Below are 23,038 nucleotides of genomic sequence, written 5' to 3'. Positions count from 1 at the left end.
AATTCATAGTAATAGATATATATATCTATATATTTTCAACTAAGGCTTTTTGAACTCATTCCAAGCTGATAAAGCATTTGCTATCTTTCAAGAATTATAAAGGACAGCCGATATAAGGGAAGTTGTTGTTTGAACTTTCAAATATTATTTAAAGACACATTCTCTATGCCTTCCCCATTTCTCTTGCTCGTCAAATTACAGTTATGTTAACAGTCAAATTGCTGCTATCTGTTTGCTATCAATTTACAATTCCTTATCGGAAATATATTTATTATTTTGCTGTCTCAAAACAACGACTGTGTTTAATACTGCAACCCTGCTGATATTCCAAGTCTATTCAATCTTTTTTTTTTTTATGAGTTATGAATTAATTAAATTTTCTTACATATTTATTTTAAAGAAAAGGCTGCTTTATTAGAGAGCATGCATCCCATTATTAGAGGCTGAAGTACTAGAAGAGTCAACAGCAACAACAACAACGGAGAATGTATTAGAAACAACAGTCGTTGAGGTTTCGTTGATTAGTATTTAATTTCCGAGGTTTTATTTTTGACAAAAAAAAACACCTTAAAACAACTGTATATTGATACAAAAAAAAAAAAAAAAACTATATTCTAATAAAAGTACTGTTTCTTTCCCCCCAGTAATAAATATGGTGTCTACCAAAGATGTTGATCAAGCTCAAGAGCTTGAAGTTATGTTGACTCGCTTGCAAGAAATGATAATTGATTGTAAGCTTAAACAATGTACTACCTTATATTTGCTGATATAATATCATCTGACAGATGTGAAAAAAGGACAATCAGAAACTTTACCTGTAGTTAACTATAAAAGCCCTGAAGAGTTATATAAAACTATTGATTTTAAATTACCTAATGAAGGAGCTGGTATTGAAGGTAATAAATAATACAACTGTTATATGGATGAAGTTGACATTTTCCTTTTTTTTTTCATGTTGAAAAAAGGGACATTTGAATTGATCGAGTCTGCAATGAAGTATAGTGTGAATTCCTGGAATCCTCGATTTATGGATAAACTGTATGCAGGCACAAATCCTATTGGTGTCATTTCCGAGCTTTTACTAGCTGTCATGAACAGCAATAGTCATGTTTATCATGTTTCTCCAGTATTTACTTTAATGGAAATTGAAGTAACTAAAGCTGTAGGCCAATTATTAAATATGGGACAAGTAAAATATGGGATACATGCACACACACAAAAAAAAAAAATAATAATTTTATTTTATTTTAGAATGCAGGAGGCTTATTATGTCCAGGAGGAGCTGCATCTAATTTATTAGCTATGGTTACAGCAAGAAATAAATTCTTTCCTATGATTAAAACTGAAGGCTATTTTCCAAGGCCTATCAATCCAAATGCAAATTATGGACACCTGAAGGTATTTACTTCAGCCCATGGCCATTATAGTATAGATAAAACCGCTCAATTGATGGGATTAGGCACAAATAATGTCATTAAAGTACCTGTGGATGATAGAGGAAGAATGAAAGTAGATGAATTAGGTATAATCATGATGAACGTCGTATATTATTATAATATAACTATCTATTCACTTCTCTTTAGAAAGACTCATTTTAGCAAGCATGGAAAAAGGCGAAACGCCTTTCTTCATTAATGCAACAGCAGGAACAACTGTTTTGGTAATCATTTTAACATTATTTGTGCAAGTAAACAAACTTTTTTTTTTTATTCAATAAATATGTATATACTAGGGAGCCTTTGATCCAATTCGAGAGATATCTACTATAGCTAAAAAATACAGTTGTTGGCTTCATGTAGATGGATCTTGGGGAGGTGGTGCAGTATTTTCAAAAAAAGTAAGAGAAGAACGAGATTGGTTCGATGGATCTGAACTGGCAGACACATTTACTCTTAATCCTCATAAATTACTTGGTGTCCCCTTACAATGCTCCATGCTTATTACACCACATGACGGTCATCTTTTGTTCGCCCGAGCTAATACGTTAGCAGCCGACTATCTCTTCCATGGTAACCCATATGATTTAGGAGCAGGTACAGTAGGCTGTGGTCGTCGTCCAGATGCAGTAAAGATATTCTTGTCTTGGAAATTTTACGGACAGGAGGGATTAGGTAGACGAATCGACAGAGCTTTAGCATCAGCAGAGGCATTTACAGACTTAGTTAGATCAAGAGCTCATAAAGGGTTTAAATTAGTAAAAGATCCATGTTCGTTCCTGCAGATTTGTTTTTGGTTTGTGCCACCACAAATCAAGCAGCAACAAGCTATTCAGAATTTATCGAGAATTACAAGAGAGCTACATCGTCACATAAATCAATCAGGCGAATTTCTCGTAGATCATGCGCCTGTGATGGGGGAACAAGATTTCTTTCGAGTTGTTATAAATGCTCCTAGTGTGAGCGTGCATGGTGACTTGGAAAGGCTTCTTGATGCTATTGAGGAGGCAAACTTAACTATAGATTGGAATAATATATTATAAATTTTCATTATTATCATGCATATCAAATGACTATCAGAGAATGTAATAAATTCACAAAAAAAAAAAAAAAAAAAAAAAAACGGAGCTTTAATTATTCATTCTTCTCTCTTACACATCTAATGGATATGTTTTAGATTTTTTATCTTTTATTTTATTTTTTTTTTATTTTTTTTCCTCTCTTCTTCATTTAATGCCATTGTTGTCATTCACGATCTCATCTCTTTTATAATAAAAATATATTTCCATGACATCACACCCTTTACTGTGCCGAGTACAAGCACTTTATCCTTTTGAATCAGACGATCCTTCTTCTTTAAAATTTGAAGAAGGAGACTTTATAGACGTTCTAACAAAATTACCTTCTGGTTGGTGGGATGGATGGTAAAGACTAATAAGTTATAAAATTAGTAGAAGTTTATACAAAGCTTTTGTATAGGTGTAATGGAAATCGTGGCTGGTTTCCTAGTAACTATGTAAAAACTGTCGAAGACTATAGTAACACAGAGCTTGTGGTATGCATTAAATTTTTGTATTGTCATTATGTAGTTAATTTTGTTCATATATACAATATATATATGAATATGAATATGAATATAAATATAAATATAAATATAAATATATATGCATATATAGGAATCATCTTCTCAACACACTAATCTATTTGATGATAAAGTAGGAGATAATGAAATAGAGACTAATAGACGAACCTCATTACCGCCCAATTGGTCTATTCAACAACGAGATAATGGGACCGCAAACTATTATTTAAACACGATAACAGGAGAAATGCGTTCAACTTTTCCTTATGATGACTCTAAACCAATCTATGATGACGATGACGATGACGACGACGACGACGACGACGATGACAACGACGGCGATGATGATGATGACAATGATGATGATGACGATGATGATGAATCGTATGATGGATCAGCCACATCATCAATAACAAGTAATTACAGTAATAATTCGAATTCAGATTCAGTTTTAATAGATAAATTTCCCCCATCAACAGATGACTCATCTGAGCAATCTCTGAAAGAAAGCAAGGTGAGAGAAAAAAAAAAGGCACACAAACTTATTTAAGGAGAATAGTTATACTCAACTCCTTTTGTGCTTCTATTCCCCCTTTTTATTCTTTAGTGGATTCAACGTACCACACCACAAGGGCTCCCATTTTTTTATAATCTGTCAACTCACGAGACTGCATGGCATGCAAATTCACAGGTAGTATACAGTCAACTTTAGAATAAATATTAAAATACTTATATCAAGTTATTAGAATAAAAAGGTAGAGTCACAAAGGCCCTCAAATAATAGAAGTAGTTTATATTTACAACCCTCTGTAATCAACATGAACGAAGCACTTACTTGGGATAAAGTTTCAACTCATATTGCTCTTACCATTAATAACTTGATTGCATCTGTTAAAGTATTACAACGATCTCTTTATAAAAAGTATGCAGCAAATGTGGTTGAAGCGATACGATTCATGTTAATTGCTTCAGGTACCATTAGTAAAGAATCGGTACATGTCAAAACGAATAACGTGCTTCGATCTTATCATCGTGCTATCATGGCATCATTATCTAAACTTGTTTTATCTGCCCAATTATTATCTGCCAATAATCATGGCCTTGATAGTAATAGTGATACCAGTACTAGTAAGTTATTATCTGATTGTCATGAATTATTAGTCGCCGTTCGTAATTTTACCAACATTTGTGAGAATATACCCGTCGAATTACATCATATTGATCCTACCATTATCTCGATTCCTACTGACCCAAAGGCTTTATGGCAGGACACTATACCTCGACAAAACTTGATTCCATCAACTGGTTCAGTAATAATGATGGATGATAACAATGGACAGCAAGGACTAACTCGGGCAACATATCAATTACAAGCTGATCTCATCGAAAATCTTGATGCATATGGTGCCAGTATGCAGGAATCGATGGAGTCATTGATGGCCAATTTGACTCGACATAGTGACTCACGATGTTCATTAGCTGTTCTTTTATTTACACAATATCGCAATTTCGGTAATCAAAATGGACAATTCTTATCAATTATTGAGGATATTGATTTTGATGGTGTAGTTGATTCACCCTTTATGAAGCAGCTTGTAATGGCCAAACAAAAGTTGTACGATGGTTTAGGCTCCTTGTTTTTTAAAATGCAACTTATGACAGATGAATTAGTATCAATGAATAAAGCTATCTCTGAAATGCAAGAGGCAGCTCAATCCATTATTTACGCTATTCAATCTATCTGTAAGCATATGGCTAATTTAGTTATGGAAAAGAATCAAATAATTGAACAACAACAACAACAACAAGATGAAGAAAGAAAAAATAATATAACGAAACAGGAAGAGGTGGAGGATAAGATGGCTAACAATACAAATACAAATTCAATTTCTGATTTTCTATTTTCTGGTAATTCATTTGGCACCAATAACCATTTGTCACTTGATCTAAGCTTACCTAATTTCAACATTTCTGCTATAGATGATACGAATAGGGTTAACAAACGGTCTCAATCACTCACTGGTGAATCAAATTATAATAATCATGATAATTCGTATGCAATTAAAAATCATCAACGCCCTATAGGTATGAAGCTTATACATCGATCTTCTGCACCTAATACGAGCAGCATTAGCAGTAACTCGACATTACCAACATTAAGTAGTGAAATGATGAAACAAAGATCCTATACATCAGGCGACACAAGCGCAAAACTAAAACAGTTTTTTGGAGATGATTTACCTCAGACTTCATCTGTGGATCTTACAGAAAACAATATGATAGGAGGAGGAGTAGGAGTAGGAGGAGGAGTAGGACCTAATTCAGAACAAATACAAAGAAAGGCATCTATAGCACCATCCATTACCGTATCAACTACAGCGACTTTGTTACAGGAAGACGAACAAAGATTTTTACAGTATGATTATAGTCCAAATGAAATTGTCTTCACGGCGGAAGGTAGTGTGAAAGGGGGTACACTAAAGGCACTTGTCGAACGTATGACATTACATGATTATCTAGATATGAATTTCAACAGTACTTTTTTGCTTACATATCGTTCCTTTTGTACATCAATGGAACTTTTAGAACTCTTGGAAGCACGATATAATATTCAACCTCCACCCGACTTATTACCAGATGAACTTGAAATTTGGGCTAACAAAAAACAAAAACTGGTTCGACTTCGAGTCTTTAACGTTCTTAAAATTTGGCTTGAACAATATTATTATGAAGAGGACTCTATCATTTTAGACCGATTACTTCATTTTACGAATACAAGTATTAAACAGTCATTGAGTTTTTCAGCCTATCAGCTCGAACGTCTTATTCAAAAACGAAAGGAGGTCTCTAACGATATACCTCTAAAGAAACTCGTTAGTACACAACCTCAGGATTTACCTGAACCTATTTTGCCGCGTAACTTGAAGAAGTTTCGATTATTAGATGTAGACCCAACTGAGATGGCACGACAGCTGACGTTAATGGATTTTAAACTCTATAATGCGATCAAACCTGTAGAATGCCTTGATAAGGCATGGTCACGCGATCATTCAGCACCCAACATTCAATCCTCTATTGATTATTGTAATCAAATCACCACATGGGTCTCTGATGAAATCTTGAGCCAATCCGAAGTTAAGAAGAGAAGCACTTTAATCAAGTATTGGGTAAATGTAGCTGAACGATGCCGTGTCTATAATAACTTTAACACCTGTATGGCTATATTGTCAGCCTTTGATAATAGTGCTGTTGGACGACTCAAGAGAACCTGGGAAATGGTTGGAGCACGTACAAATCACATTGTGGCACATATGCGAAAACTGATGGGAGCCAATCGAAACTTCAATAGATATCGAGCTCTCATTCATTCCGTTAATCCACCTTGTATACCTTTCTTGGGTATATACCTACAAGATTTAACATTTATTGAAGATGGTAACCCGAATACACTAAAGACCTCGAAGGATTTTATCAATTTTGCAAAGCGGGCCAAGACAGCTGAAGTCATCCGTGAAATTCAGCAATATCAAACAATGGGATATCATTTTAAGCCTGTAGAAGAGATTCAAACTTTTATTACAGAGAATTTGCATAGCTCACGGGATGAAGATCAGCTATACAAAGAGAGTTTAAAACTTGAACCAAAGTAAATAGTAATATTCTATTCTTAAGGGCCAAAAAAAAAAGTAACTAATTTTTTTTTTCCTAGGGAAAGAGATGATGAAAAGATTACACGACTCTTACAGGAATCAGGTTTCTTATAAACATTTAGTATTCTTCATAACTGCATTTTACATATATACATTTAATCATTCATTAAAAAGAACAAAAAAGAAAAAAAAAAGAAAGACACATATACTAAACATTCCTTATTTATATACATCATTAATATTTATACAATAATAATAAAAACTGTTATATTTATTATATACATGTATACAGATGTGAAAGATAGAATATGTATTTACTGTTTTTCAATAGTTATGAAGCTTTCAGAAATGAGATCCCGAGCGTGTAGCCTCTGTTTAGTACTATAAAAGTACCAAAAAAAAAAAAAAAAAAAAAAAAAAAAAAAAAAAAAAAAAAAAAAAAACATTGCTTAATATGAAAACTTGGTGAAGACTGGTAGCGATATTATGAACATCATCAAATATTAACTTTTCTAACTCTAATGAAGGGTAATATTGTTATCCAACTTACGATGAACAAAGCACTTGTTATAAGACTTAATGATTATGGAGGAAGTGTATAACATGAATTGTAACAATTAAAGTTTATACAAAGCTTAAAAAGAAAGAATAAGAGGAGGATAATAAAGAGTAAACGTCATGGATTATTTACATATGCGAATAAGCTATTGAATTTTTTTTTCTGCTTAAAGAATATCTATAAATTTTGGCTCCTCTATTATAAATAATATAATTGATTAAACAGGGTGATAATTTATTATTATAAACATTTGGTTTGATTTCTTTATATATACTACAATATACTACAATATACTACAATACCATTTTCCTTGCTTTTTAAAGTATTACACCTTTTATATATATATATGTATATTCACGACTTACTGGAAGGAGATGACGTATATAGAATCTTGTCGAATAAAGTAGCCAGAAATCCATAATTATCGTCTACAATAGCCTCTGCTATATTACTTTCATTCCTTTTGTTATTCAATTGAATATGTGTTTCAGAAGATTTTAATAGCTGATGATGACGATGAGCTAGCTGTCTTTGCCCAAGATGACATGATGTCATCGTCTGTTTATTTAGTGAGGAACTATCAAGTTTCTCAATACAACGTAAAAGGCTTGCCTGCATCGGATCTTGATGCCATCTAATACATTGATATTCACGATATACGTTGTTAAGTTTATCATTCTCTGTTATGGCTTCATGTAAAGAATCATCAAAATGTGAACGAAGCAAAAAAGGTTTTTTTTTCTTATACTGCTGCTCCATATGTTGTTTGTTATTGTTGTGTTTCTGTTGTTTAATGGTCTCTGTAAATTTATTAGGATAAATAGATGCTTGTTTAGGAAACACTAGATTATGCGCAATAGCATTTAAAGGCTGCTCAATAGGTGCAGCTATAGCTATAGAGCTTAAAGGGACAGGATTATTATGTGTTGTTATAGACGTATTAGAATCATATGATAATGCTAGATCATCTTTATCTTTCCTTTCATGCGCCTTTACTTCTGGTGGATCTGTAGAAGAGGTTGCTGATAATTTTTCGGAAGATGTAGTTGACCTTCTTCTTGAAGTTAAAGTAATAAAGCTCTTTCGTTCCGCTTTATGCAGTGAACGTTGAGACTGTGAACGTCTGATGGCTGGTCTTGCATTGAGTTCTGTAGTAGGGTCATCAACTAGATCGGCTTCTGAATCTGTATGATTAGAAGTAGTTTTTACCATGGGTGCTAATTTGGTTACATGAACTCGACCACTTGAACGTCTTTTAACATGATGTCGAGTAGGACGTTTATGTGGTTGAGTAGCATTATGAGTAGGAACTAGAGAAGACGGAGCCGCCGTATTTCCTTTTGTAGTTTCCTCTTCCCCCATTACGAATTTATTTTCCTTCATTATTAAAATGTATACAGAAAAAAAAAAAAAAGAAAAAGAAAAGTAAATGTATAAAATGTTTATTTTTGGGATTTGTTTCAATTGAAACAGCGTATAAAATCACTATGCATAACATTATAGATTCACGCGAATATTTTGATAATGATATATTTTTGAATAATCAAAGATCGCTCACTTGGTACTTTAACCCTTTATTGATGAGCCTATTGTTATATAAAATATGTTAGTATTCTTAACTATCAACAAAATTAGTATTCCACTTGTTGCATATCATAAGCCTAGACATGATAAATAGTTGAATTCTGCTTTATGATAGATAATTGAATCTAGTATTTTATACTTTAAAGCTTATCATGCCTAAATATTAGTTAAACTAATCTTCTTGCATATAGTCAATTCGATTATATAGTGTACTATGATCTTTCCTATTAGGATTGCGAATAATATCAACATAACACTTGTCGGCTTTTAGTACATATGAAGTCACTAATAAAAGTAATCACTATATACCATTCCTGCCATATTTTAGTTTGCGCAATGCAAGCCTCCAAAAGAGACAATATTAAAATAAAAATAACTTATGTTAGAAGCAATAGTTATTATTGTCTAAAGCATATGTATATAAAATAATTCGGTTTTTGCTAAAAGGACAATCATCTTAAGCATAAAGTAATTTATTATTTTTGAGTAATAATGATTCTGACTGTCCATTTATTAGTATCATCTTCATTTTTTTTTTTTTTTTTTAATTATATAAAGCTGCAATACTTGTGCTCATCTTGGTTTATAAAAAGTACTAAAGGCGACCAAACCATTATTATGAATCATTTATATAAAATATCTTCTTTTTTTGTTCGTTCCTCATTAGTCATTTATATATAATTAAAGAAAAAGGAGAGAGGAAAGGCCAAATAACTTGTAAAATAGATAGTTATAAAATGATAATGAGATAACACTTCTACAGTAAAGAAATAATACTATTGAAGCTTAAATGTTACTGACATGTGACTTGATATTTATTTTTTGGCATATCATAAAAATTATTTTTTTTTTTTTTTTTGGTCTGAAATGCTTTGAATCGATCAACATCAATGCCACTTAAAAGAAAGAATAAAATTAGCCATGGCAGGCCTTCAAAAAAAACAGCTAAAGGTTTTAAATAACAAAAATATATTGATCAATAGCTTTGTATGTTAATTGCTATTTATTTATTTTTTTTCAATGCCATGGTCATTTTTATAGATCACGATTTAGTTGCTAAAGCCATTCAAGAACAAATTGAAAATGAAGCTAGAGTTATAATTAAAGAAAAACCGATACACAAGACTTCACATTCTTCTTCAAAAACACCAGCAAGACCTATGAGTGCTATAGCGGCTAGAAAAGCAGCTATTAGCGCTGGTATACTCAATAAACCTTCAACTGATGAAAAGGAAGAAAATAAACAAGAAAGTGAAAATGAAAATGAAAATGAAGACGAGGAAAACGAAGTAGAGACAGAAAAACTGAATACGGTTAATGTGATAAGTGATAAAGAAGAGGGAATTGACGATGAAGAGCTTGTCAAGTCACCAATAAGCGGCACAACAACACCTCATGGTGAATTTACTCCTAATCAACCTTCAACACCGTTAAATACATTAGTAGATTTGGAACCAAAATCTAAAAAAATGTAAAGAAACTTCAAGATATATGGAGTTGTAAATTAGCTTTATTTATTTATTTATTTAACTTTTATAGACCTTTATTAATTGACGGTCAATCTGTGAGTCGGTTCATTCCTAGTAAAAATAACTGCTGCATAATAAACCAGGAAGAAGAGACGTATTTGTTTTTGGGTTTGAAAGAAGGAGAGCATATTGTATTTATGGGTCAAGTTTTTGCAGCTCCTTTATATGGTTCAATTTCGATCGCAGGAGCCGTGTTGTCTTCAGGAAAAAGTGTGCCCAAGTCTAAAGAAGTGAAAGACATGCTAGTTTCATTTTATCCTGTATTTTCACCACGTACCCATTCACTTTTAAGTATAGCATCTGTACCACTTGATACACCCAGCATTAGACCTCATGAAGATACAGTTGAATTGGATGAATATTTGATAGAAGCTGTTTTTGATGAGCTATTTAAAGTAGATCAGAAATTTGAGAGTATTGTTGTGATCAAGGATTTCCCAGAAGATAGTGGATTGGAAAATATTCGTGAAAGTATTGGCCATATTAAAAGGGATTTAGTAAGATTTACAAAAAAGGAATCAAGTCGAGATAAATCAGTTGCTATCAATTTATTGCGTGGATTTCATCCTATCCTTAGTCCAACACCAGGTGTAAGAGCATTTCAAGTAGATTCCAGTTGGGAATCTCGTACAACGGTTACAATGAAAAACAGCAGTGAAAGAGAAATTGTCAGCGTTGTATGTGGAGCAAAAGATACTGGGAAATCTTCCTTTAGTCGTTATTTAATCAATCGACTTTTAGCCAAGTATAAACGTGTGGCATATATTGAAACAGATGTTGGCCAAAGTGAATTTACACCAGCTGGCCTTTTGACACTTCATTATGTTACACAACCTGTTCTAGGTCCTTCTTATACACATCAGCATTTGGAGCCTGAACGCAGCTTTTTCTTAGGCTCAACTTCACCGCGTCATGATCCAGATTATTATTTAGCTTGTATTTATGAATTGATTGAACATTGGAGACAAGAGGACATGGATACAACTCCTCTTGTAGTTAATACACAAGGATGGGTATCTGGTGTGGGATATAATCTGCTTTTGAATATTATTCGTAAAGTGATACCTACCGATATTTTTATGATGTACCATCCATTATTTGAATATAAAAACTTGCCACCTACATTTCAAAGTGATGTAACAATGCCATCACCTGATAATTTAATTGAAAGGACACCACCGTTGATACATTATATATCTTCGCTACAACAACAAGAGACGGTAACAACGTTATCTGATGCTTTTTCAGCGGCTCAGCAAAGAGAAATTACACTTGCAAGTTATTTTTACCAATTAAGTATGGGGCATAGACCTGATTGGGATTTTAAGCAACATTTAGTAGAAAGAATTCCTTGGGTAGTTGATTGGAGAAAGAACTTGAATGCAATTTGGGTTATTTATGAACAAGTAAAGATGAATGAGTTGTTTTATGCGTTAAATGGAAGTATTGTAGGACTTATTGGAGACGTAGTTGACTATAAGCCTCAACCCTTTCCCAATAAGAAGAAGTCAAATAACGATGACAACGATACCTTTGTAAGTTAAATAGATTACAAATACTATATTATATTTTTGAATATTAATTTTATTTTTCTTGGAATAGACACTACCTAATTATTATGATAAACAAGATCAATTGCCACCTCAACCACAATCAACTACATGCTATGGTTTAGCTATCATTCGGGCCATTGATCCTTCTCGACATGCCTTTTTATTGTTAACACCAGTTCCCTTAAATAAACTGAAGTATGTATCAGGATTAGTGAAAGGAGAACTTCAGTTACCATTATGGGCTGTTTATAATAGAGAATTTGAAAAGAAATCATGGCAAAAAATACCTTATATCACTCAAGAAAACACAGAAGGTGTCGGTGCTAATGCACTTAGAGTACGACGTAATTTGCTACGTAGATCACAGCAACAGTAATATAATTGAATTTTATTAATGAATAAAGTATTATGACAGAGCAAAGAAGAAGAAAAAAAAAAACTACTATCATATATACAAATATTATCACACTAAATAAATTTCATTTTTTTTCTTTTAATTAGTATATGAATTTATTTATCTACATAGTAGTTAGACTTTTTTCTTTCTTTCTTTGGAAGAGGTGTATCATATGTTTAATAAAAAGGCTGTTTTCATAAAGGACCACAATTTTGAATTTGTTTTTGCTTTTCAGATATATGAAAATACATCATTATTCAAATAACATGATTTGGTATTTATGACTTAATTCTTAATAGACTCCATATGATATAAGTTATGCATATAAATCATACTATCTTTTAACTAGTCTATATATAAAAACTAAGGACCCCTTTATTTAAACTAAAAAAGACACTTAAAGTAAGAATAATGTTAAATCAAGTTAAAATGAAATGGAACCTTGTTCTTTTTTTCTTTTTCCTTTAAGATTAGTAACAAGTACATACCATATGTATGAATGATCATTTGGTATAAGCCATACTTATACTGTGTCATCAAGTATGCTACATCTAATTCATAATCTTCTGAATGAATATAAATATCTAACAATTTGGTATAATTCAATCAAATATAAACTCATTATCATAAATATAACATATCAAGTTCTAACCCCTTCTTTCCCGTTATCTCTTTATTATTATTTTTTATTCACTATAAACCATCATGCGAATATATGTATAACACCAAGAATAAAGTGTAAGAAACACATGTAGTGTAAGCCAACTTTTGAATTGACTATTACAACCTAATTTTTCTCTGTATTATTTTTTTCTAATATCTAGTGCTTTTCAAGGTAACTTTAAGTTCCTGCTAAGGTTAAACCAATATCCTCATTTTCACAAATAACTCTAGTTTTTATTGTCATATTATGAACACCTCAGTTTGAAGTGATTACTATTTTACCAAAGTTTCCCTTCTTTTTTCTCCTAAAACTACAATGTAGACTTTACTTTTTCTATATAAAGACTAAATTTTAGGTTTGGTGTATATTTATATTTTTTTTAACTGAAGTTCTTTATATCAATATGCTGAATAAAATGATTATGCAGAGCTAAAAGAGAAATTAAACTAAATTCTAGAGTAACGGTAAACAATACATGTCTTGCTCTCCAAAGTATTACCGCTAGGTTATTTTTATAGGATTTTTTCATGCACACTTTCAAGCTTCCTACCGTTCACTCCTAAATGATGCTTTCAAACAAATAGTCACTTTCTGCTTATCCCCTTTACACTTTTTAACGTATCTATAAACAGCTTCAGCAAGGACACCAATAGCTAAAACTACACACATACCTTGCTTTTATTATAAGGTTTAATAATTCTTGCATTTATATATGTGAATATTTTTGAACATGAAAGTCCCTCACCTCCTCTTCAAATCTTAACAGTTGTATTTCCTAATTTTTATTGCTTTTGAGAAGAGTTTGCATGAGGCTCCACAAAAGGTTGAATGAAGTTGAATAAGGTTGAATAAAAGATGAAATGAGGTTGGATGAAGGTTATAGAACAAGCTCTGGATATAAGCATAACTAATATTATAAAAGATGAATTACATAATACAGAAAAGCAGAAAAACTAAGTATGCGGTACATTTAGTGTACCAGATAAAAAGCAGAAGGCTAAAGATGTGGTACATTTAGTGTACCAGATGAAAAATATATTTATTCCTTAGAAAAAATGGTTTCCATATAATTACTCTTTCTTTAACTTCCTAAAAAAAAAAAAAAAAAAAAAAAAAAAAAAAAAAGATTTACAATGGAATTTAATAATAGCAATATTACAAGAGGACAAGCTGCATGCATCCTTTTCTCCAAAGAATACAATAAAAAACAAGTGAAAACAATACTATAAAGATGTATACGGTGACTCTCAAAAGTGTGGCAATGTTTTATGACTTTTGACTTTTCTTAATGTATAACATAAATCATTAATAAAAGTAGTTTTAATGGAAAATTGACAATATTGACAATATTTTTTATAGCTTCTTAACCTCAGTTTCATGCATGAACGTTCATTTCGACAACAAATCATGTCCTTTTACGCGATTTAGCCGTCTCGCTGCATAATAATTTTTTTCTTTATCTATCTTAACAAAAACACCATTTTTTTATTTTTTTATTTTTTATTTTTGACCACTTAATATCATTATTGAATTAACAGAAAAGTTTACCTCCTATTTAATATCGTTTTTCTTCAAATTCGTAACTAATTTGAACAACATTTGTGCATCATTCCCATTAACACATATATCATTACATACAATAGAATAAGACCAATTCCTTACAGTAAAAAGATGGATATCTTAGCAAAACTTAATGCTAAGGAGACTAAATATACAAGAAATTGGTTCAAGAAAGATAAAGTAAATGTCCTTGAGTGGTCATCATACTCGCTTGATTTAAATCCGATTGAAAACCTTTGGTTTTATTTGAAGTGAAGTGCAAGCTTGCTGCCTGTGATAGGTCGCCCAAAAAAAACATGGATAAGTTATGGGAGCGAGTTACTGATGTTTGGTACAATAAAGTTACAGCAAAACTATGCTTAAAACGCATAGAAAACATGCACAGACGTGTAAAAGCAGTAATAAAAGCAAAAGGTGCTGACACTATGTACTAAACATTAAAGGTACGTTGTTTATTTCATTTCTCAAAAAAAAAAAAAAAAAAAAAAAAAAAAACTATTTGCAAGAAATTTATATACATGTAACTTTTAACATGGTTTTTGAAATAAAAACATTATATAGTGCATATATGCTATAGGCATTATCAAAAAGAGGAGACTTCTGTCTTTCCGCTAGTATGTACTATATAGTACTTTTCTTAATAAATAGATGATCAGTTATTGCGGATTTGCATATATTACTTAAAATTCCAAAGCATTGCCACACTTTTGTGAATCACTGTATGTAAATCAGCATCCCTCACATTATTATTTGTATCCTTCGACCATAGAATTTATTCCAAGCTCGACTATGGATTCTAATAATGATACATCAAGGGAATCATTGCCAGAGCATTCACTTTTATGTAAGTACTGTAGAATATAACGAATGTAAATATCTTATGTTCTTACTATCACTTTTAGATGGAGATCGTGATTTAATTGCGTTTCTGAATGCCTTCTTTCGTTGTGAGTCTCCTGATAAGGATGACGAACGTAGGTATATCAGCGAAAACTTGTCATTAAATCAAATTTATTGGCAAATTTCGAATTATACCTCGCGATTCAGAAACGTAGAAGATGAATCTTCTGCATTTAAGTATCGGGCAATGAAAACAAAGCCTAATTTGATGTCTCTGGCAGTAAAGCGTAGACGAATCAAAGATGAGCATAATAATGTAATCAGTGTCAGAACACGCTCTTTATATGTATTAGATAAGAAGTACTGGGGTGAAGTGTTATTTAACATTTAAAAATAAAAATAAAAAATTCTAACTTTGTAAATAGTACGTTTGGTTGACGCTATCGTTAACCAAATGGTTATACATAAGGCGAACTTGAAGACATGGAAAGAGCAAGGATGCGTCGTAGTAGGATACGCTAGAAAATCAGCTATCCCTCATGTTAAGGACGCTGTTAGAATTAAAAACATACAGGATATGATAGACATACTTCGTCAGAGATCAGGAGTAGATAGGGTATATGTTTCACCATGTACGAACTCCACTGAAACAATTGCTTCTCGTGATATCAGTGCCAACAAAGACATGATTTTGTCTTTGTACCAATGCAATGGCGATACTCAGGGTAAGTAAGAAATGTATAAGTAATACACTATATAGCTAACGTGCTCGTTATAAAAGACATGCTTAAGTACATCCGTGTAAAAAAAGCGCCTGTAGTGATCGTATGCCTCACTTATGCGGGATTCACAACTGATCTTAATGATTTAAAGGAGTTTATAAGGTAAATTCTAATGATAATGACACTGCTTTTCAGAGCACTAAAGCAAAAATAGGTATCACAAGACCATTACGCATGTAGTTGTTGATGACATTGCAAATAATAATCAACTACATGTTCACTCCCGTGATGATATTTTGAATAAACCATGCATTGCTGAAAAGTTTAAATGCAGGACATCTGTTGGTCAGAGGTCTAAATAAAAAAAAATAGAAAATTAAACTGATTGATGATGTTCAACTTATTATTATGTGTTGCTGTTGGCTATAACATATATTTTAGAGAGCATATTTCAATTCAGGGACAATACCTTTCTGATCTTAATCAAACAATGAAGAAAATTATACTATATTGTGAGATTTGACTTGACAAATCGAATAAGTATAAACAGGCAGTAAAGCGAAATGAGTCTCTTTAAATCCTTTATTAAAAGTGAGGGAAGATTCATCATAGTAAATTTAGTTTATACATATAAAAAATCATTCTCTAATATTTAAGTTCAGTACCTGTTGTATAAGCATAATTGATATTATAAAAGATAAATTGCATAATATAGAATAAACAATTAGCCTGAACATATAATAAACCATCATATCATATCGTACTGTACATAATATCTTATAAAGAATATAAAACTTATTGACATACAATTATCTAAATATGTTAACTATAAGACATTGTATCATTTCTAAATATTTATTTTCATAATCCTGATAAAGGACTTGGGTCGTCTTTGATCCCAATAAAATAAAATATAAATGATATCAGGAACCTAAACCTAGATCAAACACACACAATAATTTTTTTTATTTGAAATTTGAAATTTTAACGATTATGTTTGGTAAACAAATATTAGCTAGCTATAAATAATAATAATAATGCTCATCTATTTCGTAATATAACCAATCTTATCAAAATCAGATAAAATATTACGAGATGGTCGTAAAATTTATGTAATCTATGATTCAAATTTATTCTCAATGTAATATGTATACATATAATGTATTATTAAAGCTTGGAATCCTCTTTGCTATGCAAGTCTAAGTCTGTTAATATTTCTAATTGCTTAATTGCATATTCCGACTGGCCCATTTTCACTTCTATAATTTTGTTTATAAATATATATATTACAACAATAGAACACATATTAAATTGTTAGACTCTCTTTCTACTTACGAATAGTTTTCATTCCAAGTTTGCTAGCTGAGCGTAGATTCATACCAATATCATCTAGAAAAATAGCTTCATTAGGTTGAATACCAACTACTTTACAAGCATATAGATAAATCTTTGGGTCAGGTTTTCTATGTGTGTGTGTGTGTAGGTTTAATATTTATAAGTTTAAATCAAGTTATATATTCAATCAAAAATCTACCTTAAACCAATTAATCGAGACTCAAGGAAATAATCAAACAAATCGCGAAGTTTTATCGTAGCTGAAGCACCCATAGCCTCAGCTTCCTGTAGATCATCTTCGGGTAAGTCAAAATTATTTGTCAATGCTACAAGTTTAAATTTACCACTGGCTATCATATAAAAAGTCCATAAATATATTTTTCTATACATGTATCTATTTTTCTATAAAATATCCTAAACCACCTTTAAGTTTTTGAATGGCCAAATAAATATGAGGGTCTAATTTAGCAGTCTCCGCCATCATCGTTGTAAATAGCTCTTTACCATCAATTTTAACATTTTCTAGAACAATATCCAATGAAGTAGCTTTTATATTATATAATGATAAGCATACAATATAGTCTTATCATCTATATTATATACCTTTTCCCAATCTTTCAAGATAATTTTTATAATGTTCCTTATTTATCGGATGAGATAATTGGCTACCAAAATCTTTATAAAAATCTTGAAGCTTAATCTCGCCTCTTTCTAGTTTCTATAGTTAAAAATATATTAATATTTATATACGCATCTATTTTCTTATAGCCTATATTTCATATATTACTTGAAATGCTCCATAATCACCTTGATTAACACTATTATTACATACTTAATAAATGAAGTACGTTTAAAATAGAAACTACTATATATGTATATGTATTTTACATGGCTACATTGATATAGTTCCTAGGTAATCCATATTTTGCTTCAAATCGATGAATTCCAGCCATAGGTGAACCAACACATACTCCTCCTTTTATGGACACATATACATATATGTATTCATTATAAATAAGTTTTATCAATTTTTATTTTTATTTGTAATACCAATATCAAATATGATGGCCTTAATAGTAGCTTTATCCATTTTTTTAAAAAAAAAAAAATAATGAAAAAGAAAAAATCCCCACAATTTAGAAAAAAATGTATTTTGTATATCAGGCTTTATTTTATACTCCACTTGATTTTAATTTACGCATTCAAGTTCTTAGGTCTGCTTTAAGATTTATAATAAAAATTATAAAATAGAGACCAATATTTAATCTTTGTAGATGAAAATACATTACGAATAATCACTTTGTCTTATATTCTTCAAAAGAATAATAATGATAAGTTCTTGCTTTGGTATTTAAGGTGCATTTGGTGGAAAATACCTGTATTTATTTATTTTCTACAGTTGAAATAGATAGAATATTTAAGAGCATATAAATAGATGATGAAAAGTAAAGAATAGAAGCAATCAATTGCTCACTTTCCTTTGATTTTACTATAATTTATGAACAGGCTTTTCATACTGTAATAGTTTTTTTAATATTCCTTTTCGTAATTTCTCTCTCTCTCTCTCTTTTAAGACGTCTTCTAATTCTTTCTTTCAGTTACTTCTTATATAGTTACCACAGATCTACACTTCTTTAGACTTCGATTTTTTTTTAAACTCATGCAAGTTCATCTTCCAACTTTTCCTTGTGAGATAGTTGGTGGGATTTCCTTTTCAACTCAGAATGTTCAATATACAGTATTACTTTACTGCCATGAGGCATAATATATGTATATAGCATTTCTTTTATATTTTGTTGATATGCTTCAGAACGGGTTATCCTATATGTTAAAACTTTTTGTTTATGGACGATTATAATGATATATTGCTTCACCATTACCAAACGCGAAAGAAATAAATTTACCTTTATATTATTTCAAAGGCTAGTATATGTTCTAGAGCAATTTATTTCAATTAGCTTTTTATTATTACTATTATTATTATTATTATTATCATTGTGTATATTTGTATATATCTATATATGTATGTATATTATGATGCACACTATGTTTTTTTTTTTTTTTTTTTTTTTTTTTTTTTTTTTTTTTTGCCCCAGACCTTTAGTACCTGAAGTGAAACAATTTTGCATACTTGATGCTATATGAAAGAAGGGTTATACTTAAAGCCGTATCGCTCTAAAAAAAACACTTCCATAAAAGTAATCTCTAAAAGACACAATAAATAAATAAATAAAATAAAATAAAATAAATAAAATAAGTCAATAATAGAGACAATGGCTTTAATTTATCTAATTATAGTAATATTCCACCTCTACATAAGACGCTTTTTTTTTAATATTAAATTCGAAACTACTATTTGTAAGGTAGAAGAACACTCAAATAACTAAATCAAATCTGAAGCAACTAATCAACATTGTGAATTTAATTAATATTAGACACGTTTTTAGCTACTATAACTATCACAGTAATGCAATTTTATTCTTATAGAGTTATCAGCTTATCAATTCAGGAGAGTACAATATAATATTTACTTGGTGCCACTCCCATTTTCATTGGGATACAGATATAGTGCACAAACAATAAGCATATAAAGAAAAAAAAAAAGGTCGGTATCAATGTTCATATAAATAACTGAATAATATGCGTTTACATGATCAACAAAAGAGTCTGTTAAACTTACTAAAATAAATAAAACACACACACTATTGTAGAGAAAATAATTTCTGAAACCATTTGTGTTGTTTTTTTTTAATTAATATTCAATTTATACTTCACCATTTTTAGTTGATTATTATTAAATCACAACTGCTATTTTTAAGTGACACCCTTCTCCTCCTATCCTCCTAAAATAATTCAAAAAAAGTATATATTACACTGAACTCCTAATTATTAAGATAATCTTTTTTTTTTCTTTTTTTTTATTTTATTTTCTTTTCTTTTATAACATATTAAACAAAGATGACCAAGTTTACAATTTTGTCTATTTATGCTGCATTAGCAACTCTCTTCTGTATAGTCCATGCTCAACAAGGTATTCTTTGATGATTTATTGAAAAGATATAACTTTAAATAATGACTATATACGTACAATAATATATAGCCACACCAACTTTACCAAGTGGTATCTCTATTCCTGAGGGGCTTCTTAGTGAAATTCCATCAGGTGCTATCCCTACAGATATCGCAAGCATGATAAACAGTTTAATCCATAATCCCAGCGCGGTTAAGTCATATATCTCAATTGTAAGTACTATTAACTATTTTTTTTTTTTTAAAAAAAAAATATTATTTGTTTAAAAGGAGAATCCTAATTTTGAAAATAACTATTATATATAAAAAGGCATCTAAGCAAGTTAGTCTTCTTCCAACTCAATATCAAGCTTCAGCTTATAGTGACTTGGCTGCTGCTAGTAATGAATTGAATTCTTTAAATCAAGCCAAGCCTACTGGTTCAACAAATCAAACTTCTGCTGGCAATCATTATGTTATTTGTAATTATTCTTTCATTACCATGTTTGTAATAACTGCAGTTATGATGATTTCATTTATGTAAATATGTTAGCTATTCCCCCCCTCAAAAAAAAAAAAAAAAAGGATTTCAACATTTTAGATACAAAACAAATTTATGTGAATATATTAAATTTCATTTTATAATATATTATTTATAAAATAAGCTTATATGTCTGGCAAAAAGATCCAATTCACGTGTGTGTATATGTGAGGAAGGTGGAAAGAAAGAAAGAAAGAGAGAGAGAGAAAGAGGGAATGAAGAGAAATGTTAAAAAAAAAACAAAAATAGACTTTATTTGATATGTAGATTGTTTTAGTTTACTTGGATTCAGCTAAACCTACTCTGTTGTTACCAAGATCATAAATACTATAAAACTTGCGAAGGAAAACATCGCCTACAATCCAAAGAGGACCAGCGGGTTCAGGAATATCCATACCCATAAAACCAGAAATACATTGATTTTGTACTTGAAGAACATAGTCCTTACCCTGTAAACAGAAATCCTTGCCAGCAAAGACGAAACAAAATTCGGGGAGGGAAGGAACATTTGAGCAATCAAGGATATATTGACCAGCCCAGTTCTTTTTAGCACCCAATTCATGGTTAATCAAATCAGCAATTGTAGTAGGAGCAATTAGAAGTGAAGAACCTGTATCGATAGCAGCACCGACAGGATCTAAATCGATGTATTCATCACCAAACTTAATATTTTCCAATTCAATTTCCCAGTAACCTTTTCTTCTAATAGGGGCCCAAGTAATGTTGCCCTTATAATGATCAGGATTAACACCACCAAAGACAAGTTCACCACCCTCTTCCTCACCCCCTTTATTAACATCATTCAACCAAAATGAAAAGAGTTGTTCATCTACCAAATCTCTGTTGACCATATGATAGAAAGGGGGGACTGTATGTTGAACAGAGATGGTATCATAACCAAGACCAAAGATACCATCAAAACGAGCCAAGGCAAAAGTGAAGCCGGGCTCCTTTACAGACTCTGCAAAGCCTTGATCCTCTATCTTAATTCCACCTACACGAAGTGTATCCTGACTAATGAAGCCTTCCAAAGAGCCTGTACCATATTGAATAGAAAACTCGGTACCATTTTCAGCAAACGTACTTGATTGAGAAGAGTCATAACGACGATGCATAAAACAAGCAATTGATTTACAATGAGTTGAAGGGACCCAAAGGTTTGAAGAGCCTGTATCAAATACAACAGAAAAGGTTTGGGGAGGAGTACCAATTTGGATGTCACCGTAATACTATTATTTTTTATTATGATTATTAAAAAAAAAAAAAAAAAAAAAAAAACCAATAACAATAACAATAACAATAATTTGTAAATAGATGATGTAGTTATTATAAATACTAATTTTTTTTTCCTCTTTACCTGAGCATTCATATAATTTGAAATAGGAACACCATGTTCTACGCTTCCATCAGGCTTAGCTTGGAAAGGAAGAACATTATTTTGTTGACGTTGAGAACCAAAATATTTTTGAGTTAAATATTCACCGGTATTAGCATATCGTTGAAATTTTTCAGAAGGTGATTCTTGAATTTTTTTAATGGGAATCCTGGATACAAATTTATAAAAAATATTAATCTCCTGTAAAACTTTTATTTATGCAAGAAAATAAATGGCATATAAATATTACCTAGAAATAGCAGCCTCAGAAACAGTAGCAAGTAATGTAGCTACAATAGCTGATAAAGCAAAAACTTTCATATTAAAATATATATAAATGTATATAAAAGTATATGTAGGGTTATAAAGATAAGAAGAAGAAAAAAAAATAAAAATAAAAAATAAGAAAGAAAGAAAGAAAGAAAAAAGCAGCCCAATTCTTAAAATTCAGATACACTTTTTGGTAAAATTAAGTCGGCGTCAAAAGTAGTAAAGAATGTTTTGGTATAGGACAGATGAAATAAGCATGACATATATCCACAATTTGAAGCAAAAAAAAAAAAAAAAAAAGGAAAAAAAAAAAAAAAAAGAAAAAGTAAATGTTATATTTGTAGACAGTAAATATCTATCATCTTTTTTTCTTTTTCTTGATTTAATCTTGATTTTAGCCTGCTTTTTGTATATAAATAAATAAATGAATTT

The 23,038-nt window shown here is 30.8% G+C and overlaps 10 protein-coding genes across 10 annotated transcripts; 7 read left to right on the top strand and 3 right to left on the bottom strand.

The window, feature by feature from the left end:
- Positions 1–573: 573 nt before the first annotated feature.
- On the top strand, positions 574–2,518 carry BX663DRAFT_500177 (pyridoxal phosphate-dependent transferase). The gene is made up of 6 exons (XM_051526287.1): positions 574–731; positions 786–896; positions 966–1,189; positions 1,252–1,522; positions 1,584–1,660; positions 1,733–2,518. The coding sequence occupies exons 1-6, from the start codon at positions 653–655 to the stop codon at positions 2,477–2,479; spliced, it is 1,509 nt and encodes a 502-aa protein (XP_051385556.1). The 5' UTR covers positions 574–652; the 3' UTR covers positions 2,480–2,518.
- A 120-nt stretch (positions 2,519–2,638) lies between these two features.
- On the top strand, positions 2,639–3,419 carry BX663DRAFT_500172 (SH3 domain-containing protein; the record flags this gene model as incomplete). The annotated part of the gene is made up of 3 exons (XM_051526286.1): positions 2,639–2,860; positions 2,916–2,991; positions 3,153–3,419. Coding segments are annotated over exons 1-2 (213 nt in total), but the record flags the coding sequence as incomplete, so codon positions are not given.
- Positions 3,173–4,802, top strand: BX663DRAFT_468192 (uncharacterized protein; the record flags this gene model as incomplete). Its single annotated transcript, XM_051524085.1, has 3 exons — positions 3,173–3,532; positions 3,626–3,709; positions 3,765–4,802. Coding segments are annotated over exons 1-3 (1,389 nt in total), but the record flags the coding sequence as incomplete, so codon positions are not given.
- Positions 4,803–4,805: 3 nt separating this feature from the next.
- On the top strand, positions 4,806–6,902 carry BX663DRAFT_500168 (ras guanine nucleotide exchange factor domain-containing protein). The gene is made up of 3 exons (XM_051526285.1): positions 4,806–4,926; positions 4,999–6,664; positions 6,728–6,902. Exons 1-3 carry the CDS (start codon positions 4,878–4,880, stop codon positions 6,780–6,782), a joined length of 1,770 nt encoding a protein of 589 aa, XP_051385553.1. The 5' UTR covers positions 4,806–4,877; the 3' UTR covers positions 6,783–6,902.
- Positions 6,903–7,453: 551 nt separating this feature from the next.
- Positions 7,454–8,628, bottom strand: BX663DRAFT_500164 (uncharacterized protein). The gene has a single exon (XM_051526284.1). The coding sequence runs from the start codon at positions 8,608–8,610 to the stop codon at positions 7,582–7,584; it is 1,029 nt and encodes a 342-aa protein (XP_051385552.1). The 5' UTR covers positions 8,611–8,628; the 3' UTR covers positions 7,454–7,581.
- A 1,058-nt stretch (positions 8,629–9,686) lies between these two features.
- Positions 9,687–12,383, top strand: BX663DRAFT_541025 (Pre-mRNA cleavage complex II protein Clp1-domain-containing protein). The gene is made up of 4 exons (XM_051530765.1): positions 9,687–9,762; positions 9,853–10,282; positions 10,351–11,875; positions 11,943–12,383. The coding sequence occupies exons 1-4, from the start codon at positions 9,702–9,704 to the stop codon at positions 12,267–12,269; spliced, it is 2,343 nt and encodes a 780-aa protein (XP_051385551.1). The 5' UTR covers positions 9,687–9,701; the 3' UTR covers positions 12,270–12,383.
- A 3,425-nt stretch (positions 12,384–15,808) lies between these two features.
- Positions 15,809–16,242, top strand: BX663DRAFT_429136 (uncharacterized protein; the record flags this gene model as incomplete). Its single annotated transcript, XM_051522717.1, has 2 exons — positions 15,809–16,079; positions 16,136–16,242. 2 exons carry the CDS (start codon positions 15,809–15,811, stop codon positions 16,240–16,242), a joined length of 378 nt encoding a protein of 125 aa, XP_051385550.1.
- Positions 16,243–17,183: 941 nt separating this feature from the next.
- On the bottom strand, positions 17,184–18,533 carry BX663DRAFT_500155 (HAD-like protein). Its single transcript, XM_051526283.1, has 8 exons — positions 18,462–18,533; positions 18,300–18,387; positions 18,199–18,229; positions 18,015–18,129; positions 17,835–17,957; positions 17,611–17,761; positions 17,412–17,539; positions 17,184–17,335 (listed from the first exon to the last, which is right to left on the bottom strand). Exons 1-8 carry the CDS (start codon positions 18,499–18,501, stop codon positions 17,244–17,246), a joined length of 768 nt encoding a protein of 255 aa, XP_051385549.1. The 5' UTR covers positions 18,502–18,533; the 3' UTR covers positions 17,184–17,243.
- A 1,789-nt stretch (positions 18,534–20,322) lies between these two features.
- On the top strand, positions 20,323–21,004 carry BX663DRAFT_500151 (uncharacterized protein). The gene is made up of 3 exons (XM_051526282.1): positions 20,323–20,442; positions 20,512–20,654; positions 20,752–21,004. Exons 1-3 carry the CDS (start codon positions 20,370–20,372, stop codon positions 20,962–20,964), a joined length of 429 nt encoding a protein of 142 aa, XP_051385548.1. The 5' UTR covers positions 20,323–20,369; the 3' UTR covers positions 20,965–21,004.
- Positions 21,005–21,178: 174 nt separating this feature from the next.
- On the bottom strand, positions 21,179–22,735 carry BX663DRAFT_449801 (endopeptidase). Its single transcript, XM_051523736.1, has 3 exons — positions 22,587–22,735; positions 22,319–22,505; positions 21,179–22,190 (listed from the first exon to the last, which is right to left on the bottom strand). The coding sequence occupies exons 1-3, from the start codon at positions 22,655–22,657 to the stop codon at positions 21,240–21,242; spliced, it is 1,209 nt and encodes a 402-aa protein (XP_051385547.1). The 5' UTR covers positions 22,658–22,735; the 3' UTR covers positions 21,179–21,239.
- Between the last annotated feature and the right edge of the window lie 303 nt (positions 22,736–23,038).

This window comes from Cokeromyces recurvatus (genome assembly GCF_025118155.1).
Source record: "Cokeromyces recurvatus strain NRRL 2243 chromosome Unknown BX663scaffold_5, whole genome shotgun sequence".
NCBI classification, from domain to species: Eukaryota; Fungi; Mucoromycota; class Mucoromycetes; order Mucorales; family Mucoraceae; genus Cokeromyces; species Cokeromyces recurvatus.
This window is presented reverse-complemented; position numbering and strand designations above follow the sequence as displayed.

What these genes read in the sequence shown, in the direction of transcription:
- BX663DRAFT_500177 (XM_051526287.1), top strand. Translation starts at nt 653, where the DNA reads ATGGTGTCTACCAAAGATGTTGATCAAGCTCAAGAGCTTGAAGTTATG. An exon ending in TGAAGGAGCTGGTATTGAAG is followed by an intron (nt 897 to 965) that starts GTAATAAATAAT and finishes TGTTGAAAAAAG; the next exon opens with GGACATTTGAATTGATCGAG. An exon ending in AATGAAAGTAGATGAATTAG is followed by an intron (nt 1,523 to 1,583) that starts GTATAATCATGA and finishes ACTTCTCTTTAG; the next exon opens with AAAGACTCATTTTAGCAAGC.
- BX663DRAFT_500168 (XM_051526285.1), top strand. Translation starts at nt 4,878, where the DNA reads ATGGCTAACAATACAAATACAAATTCAATTTCTGATTTTCTATTTTCT. An exon ending in TTCTGATTTTCTATTTTCTG is followed by an intron (nt 4,927 to 4,998) that starts GTAATTCATTTG and finishes TTTCTGCTATAG; the next exon opens with ATGATACGAATAGGGTTAAC. An exon ending in AGTTTAAAACTTGAACCAAA is followed by an intron (nt 6,665 to 6,727) that starts GTAAATAGTAAT and finishes TTTTTTTCCTAG; the next exon opens with GGAAAGAGATGATGAAAAGA.
- BX663DRAFT_500164 (XM_051526284.1), bottom strand. Translation starts at nt 8,610, where the DNA reads ATGAAGGAAAATAAATTCGTAATGGGGGAAGAGGAAACTACAAAAGGA.
- BX663DRAFT_541025 (XM_051530765.1), top strand. Translation starts at nt 9,702, where the DNA reads ATGCCACTTAAAAGAAAGAATAAAATTAGCCATGGCAGGCCTTCAAAA. An exon ending in GAACCAAAATCTAAAAAAAT is followed by an intron (nt 10,283 to 10,350) that starts GTAAAGAAACTT and finishes TAACTTTTATAG; the next exon opens with ACCTTTATTAATTGACGGTC. An exon ending in ACGATGACAACGATACCTTT is followed by an intron (nt 11,876 to 11,942) that starts GTAAGTTAAATA and finishes TTCTTGGAATAG; the next exon opens with ACACTACCTAATTATTATGA.
- BX663DRAFT_500155 (XM_051526283.1), bottom strand. Translation starts at nt 18,501, where the DNA reads ATGGATAAAGCTACTATTAAGGCCATCATATTTGATATTG. An exon ending in TCTTGAAAGATTGGGAAAAG is followed by an intron (nt 17,958 to 18,014) that starts GTATATAATATA and finishes ATAATATAAAAG; the next exon opens with CTACTTCATTGGATATTGTT. An exon ending in ACTTGGAATGAAAACTATTC is followed by an intron (nt 17,336 to 17,411) that starts GTAAGTAGAAAG and finishes ACAAAATTATAG; the next exon opens with AAGTGAAAATGGGCCAGTCG.
- BX663DRAFT_500151 (XM_051526282.1), top strand. Translation starts at nt 20,370, where the DNA reads ATGACCAAGTTTACAATTTTGTCTATTTATGCTGCATTAGCAACTCTC. An exon ending in TATAGTCCATGCTCAACAAG is followed by an intron (nt 20,443 to 20,511) that starts GTATTCTTTGAT and finishes AATAATATATAG; the next exon opens with CCACACCAACTTTACCAAGT. An exon ending in TTAAGTCATATATCTCAATT is followed by an intron (nt 20,655 to 20,751) that starts GTAAGTACTATT and finishes ATATATAAAAAG; the next exon opens with GCATCTAAGCAAGTTAGTCT.
- BX663DRAFT_449801 (XM_051523736.1), bottom strand. Translation starts at nt 22,657, where the DNA reads ATGAAAGTTTTTGCTTTATCAGCTATTGTAGCTACATTACTTGCTACT. An exon ending in TCTGAGGCTGCTATTTCTAG is followed by an intron (nt 22,506 to 22,586) that starts GTAATATTTATA and finishes ATTTGTATCCAG; the next exon opens with GATTCCCATTAAAAAAATTC. An exon ending in CAAATTATATGAATGCTCAG is followed by an intron (nt 22,191 to 22,318) that starts GTAAAGAGGAAA and finishes AAAAAATAATAG; the next exon opens with TATTACGGTGACATCCAAAT.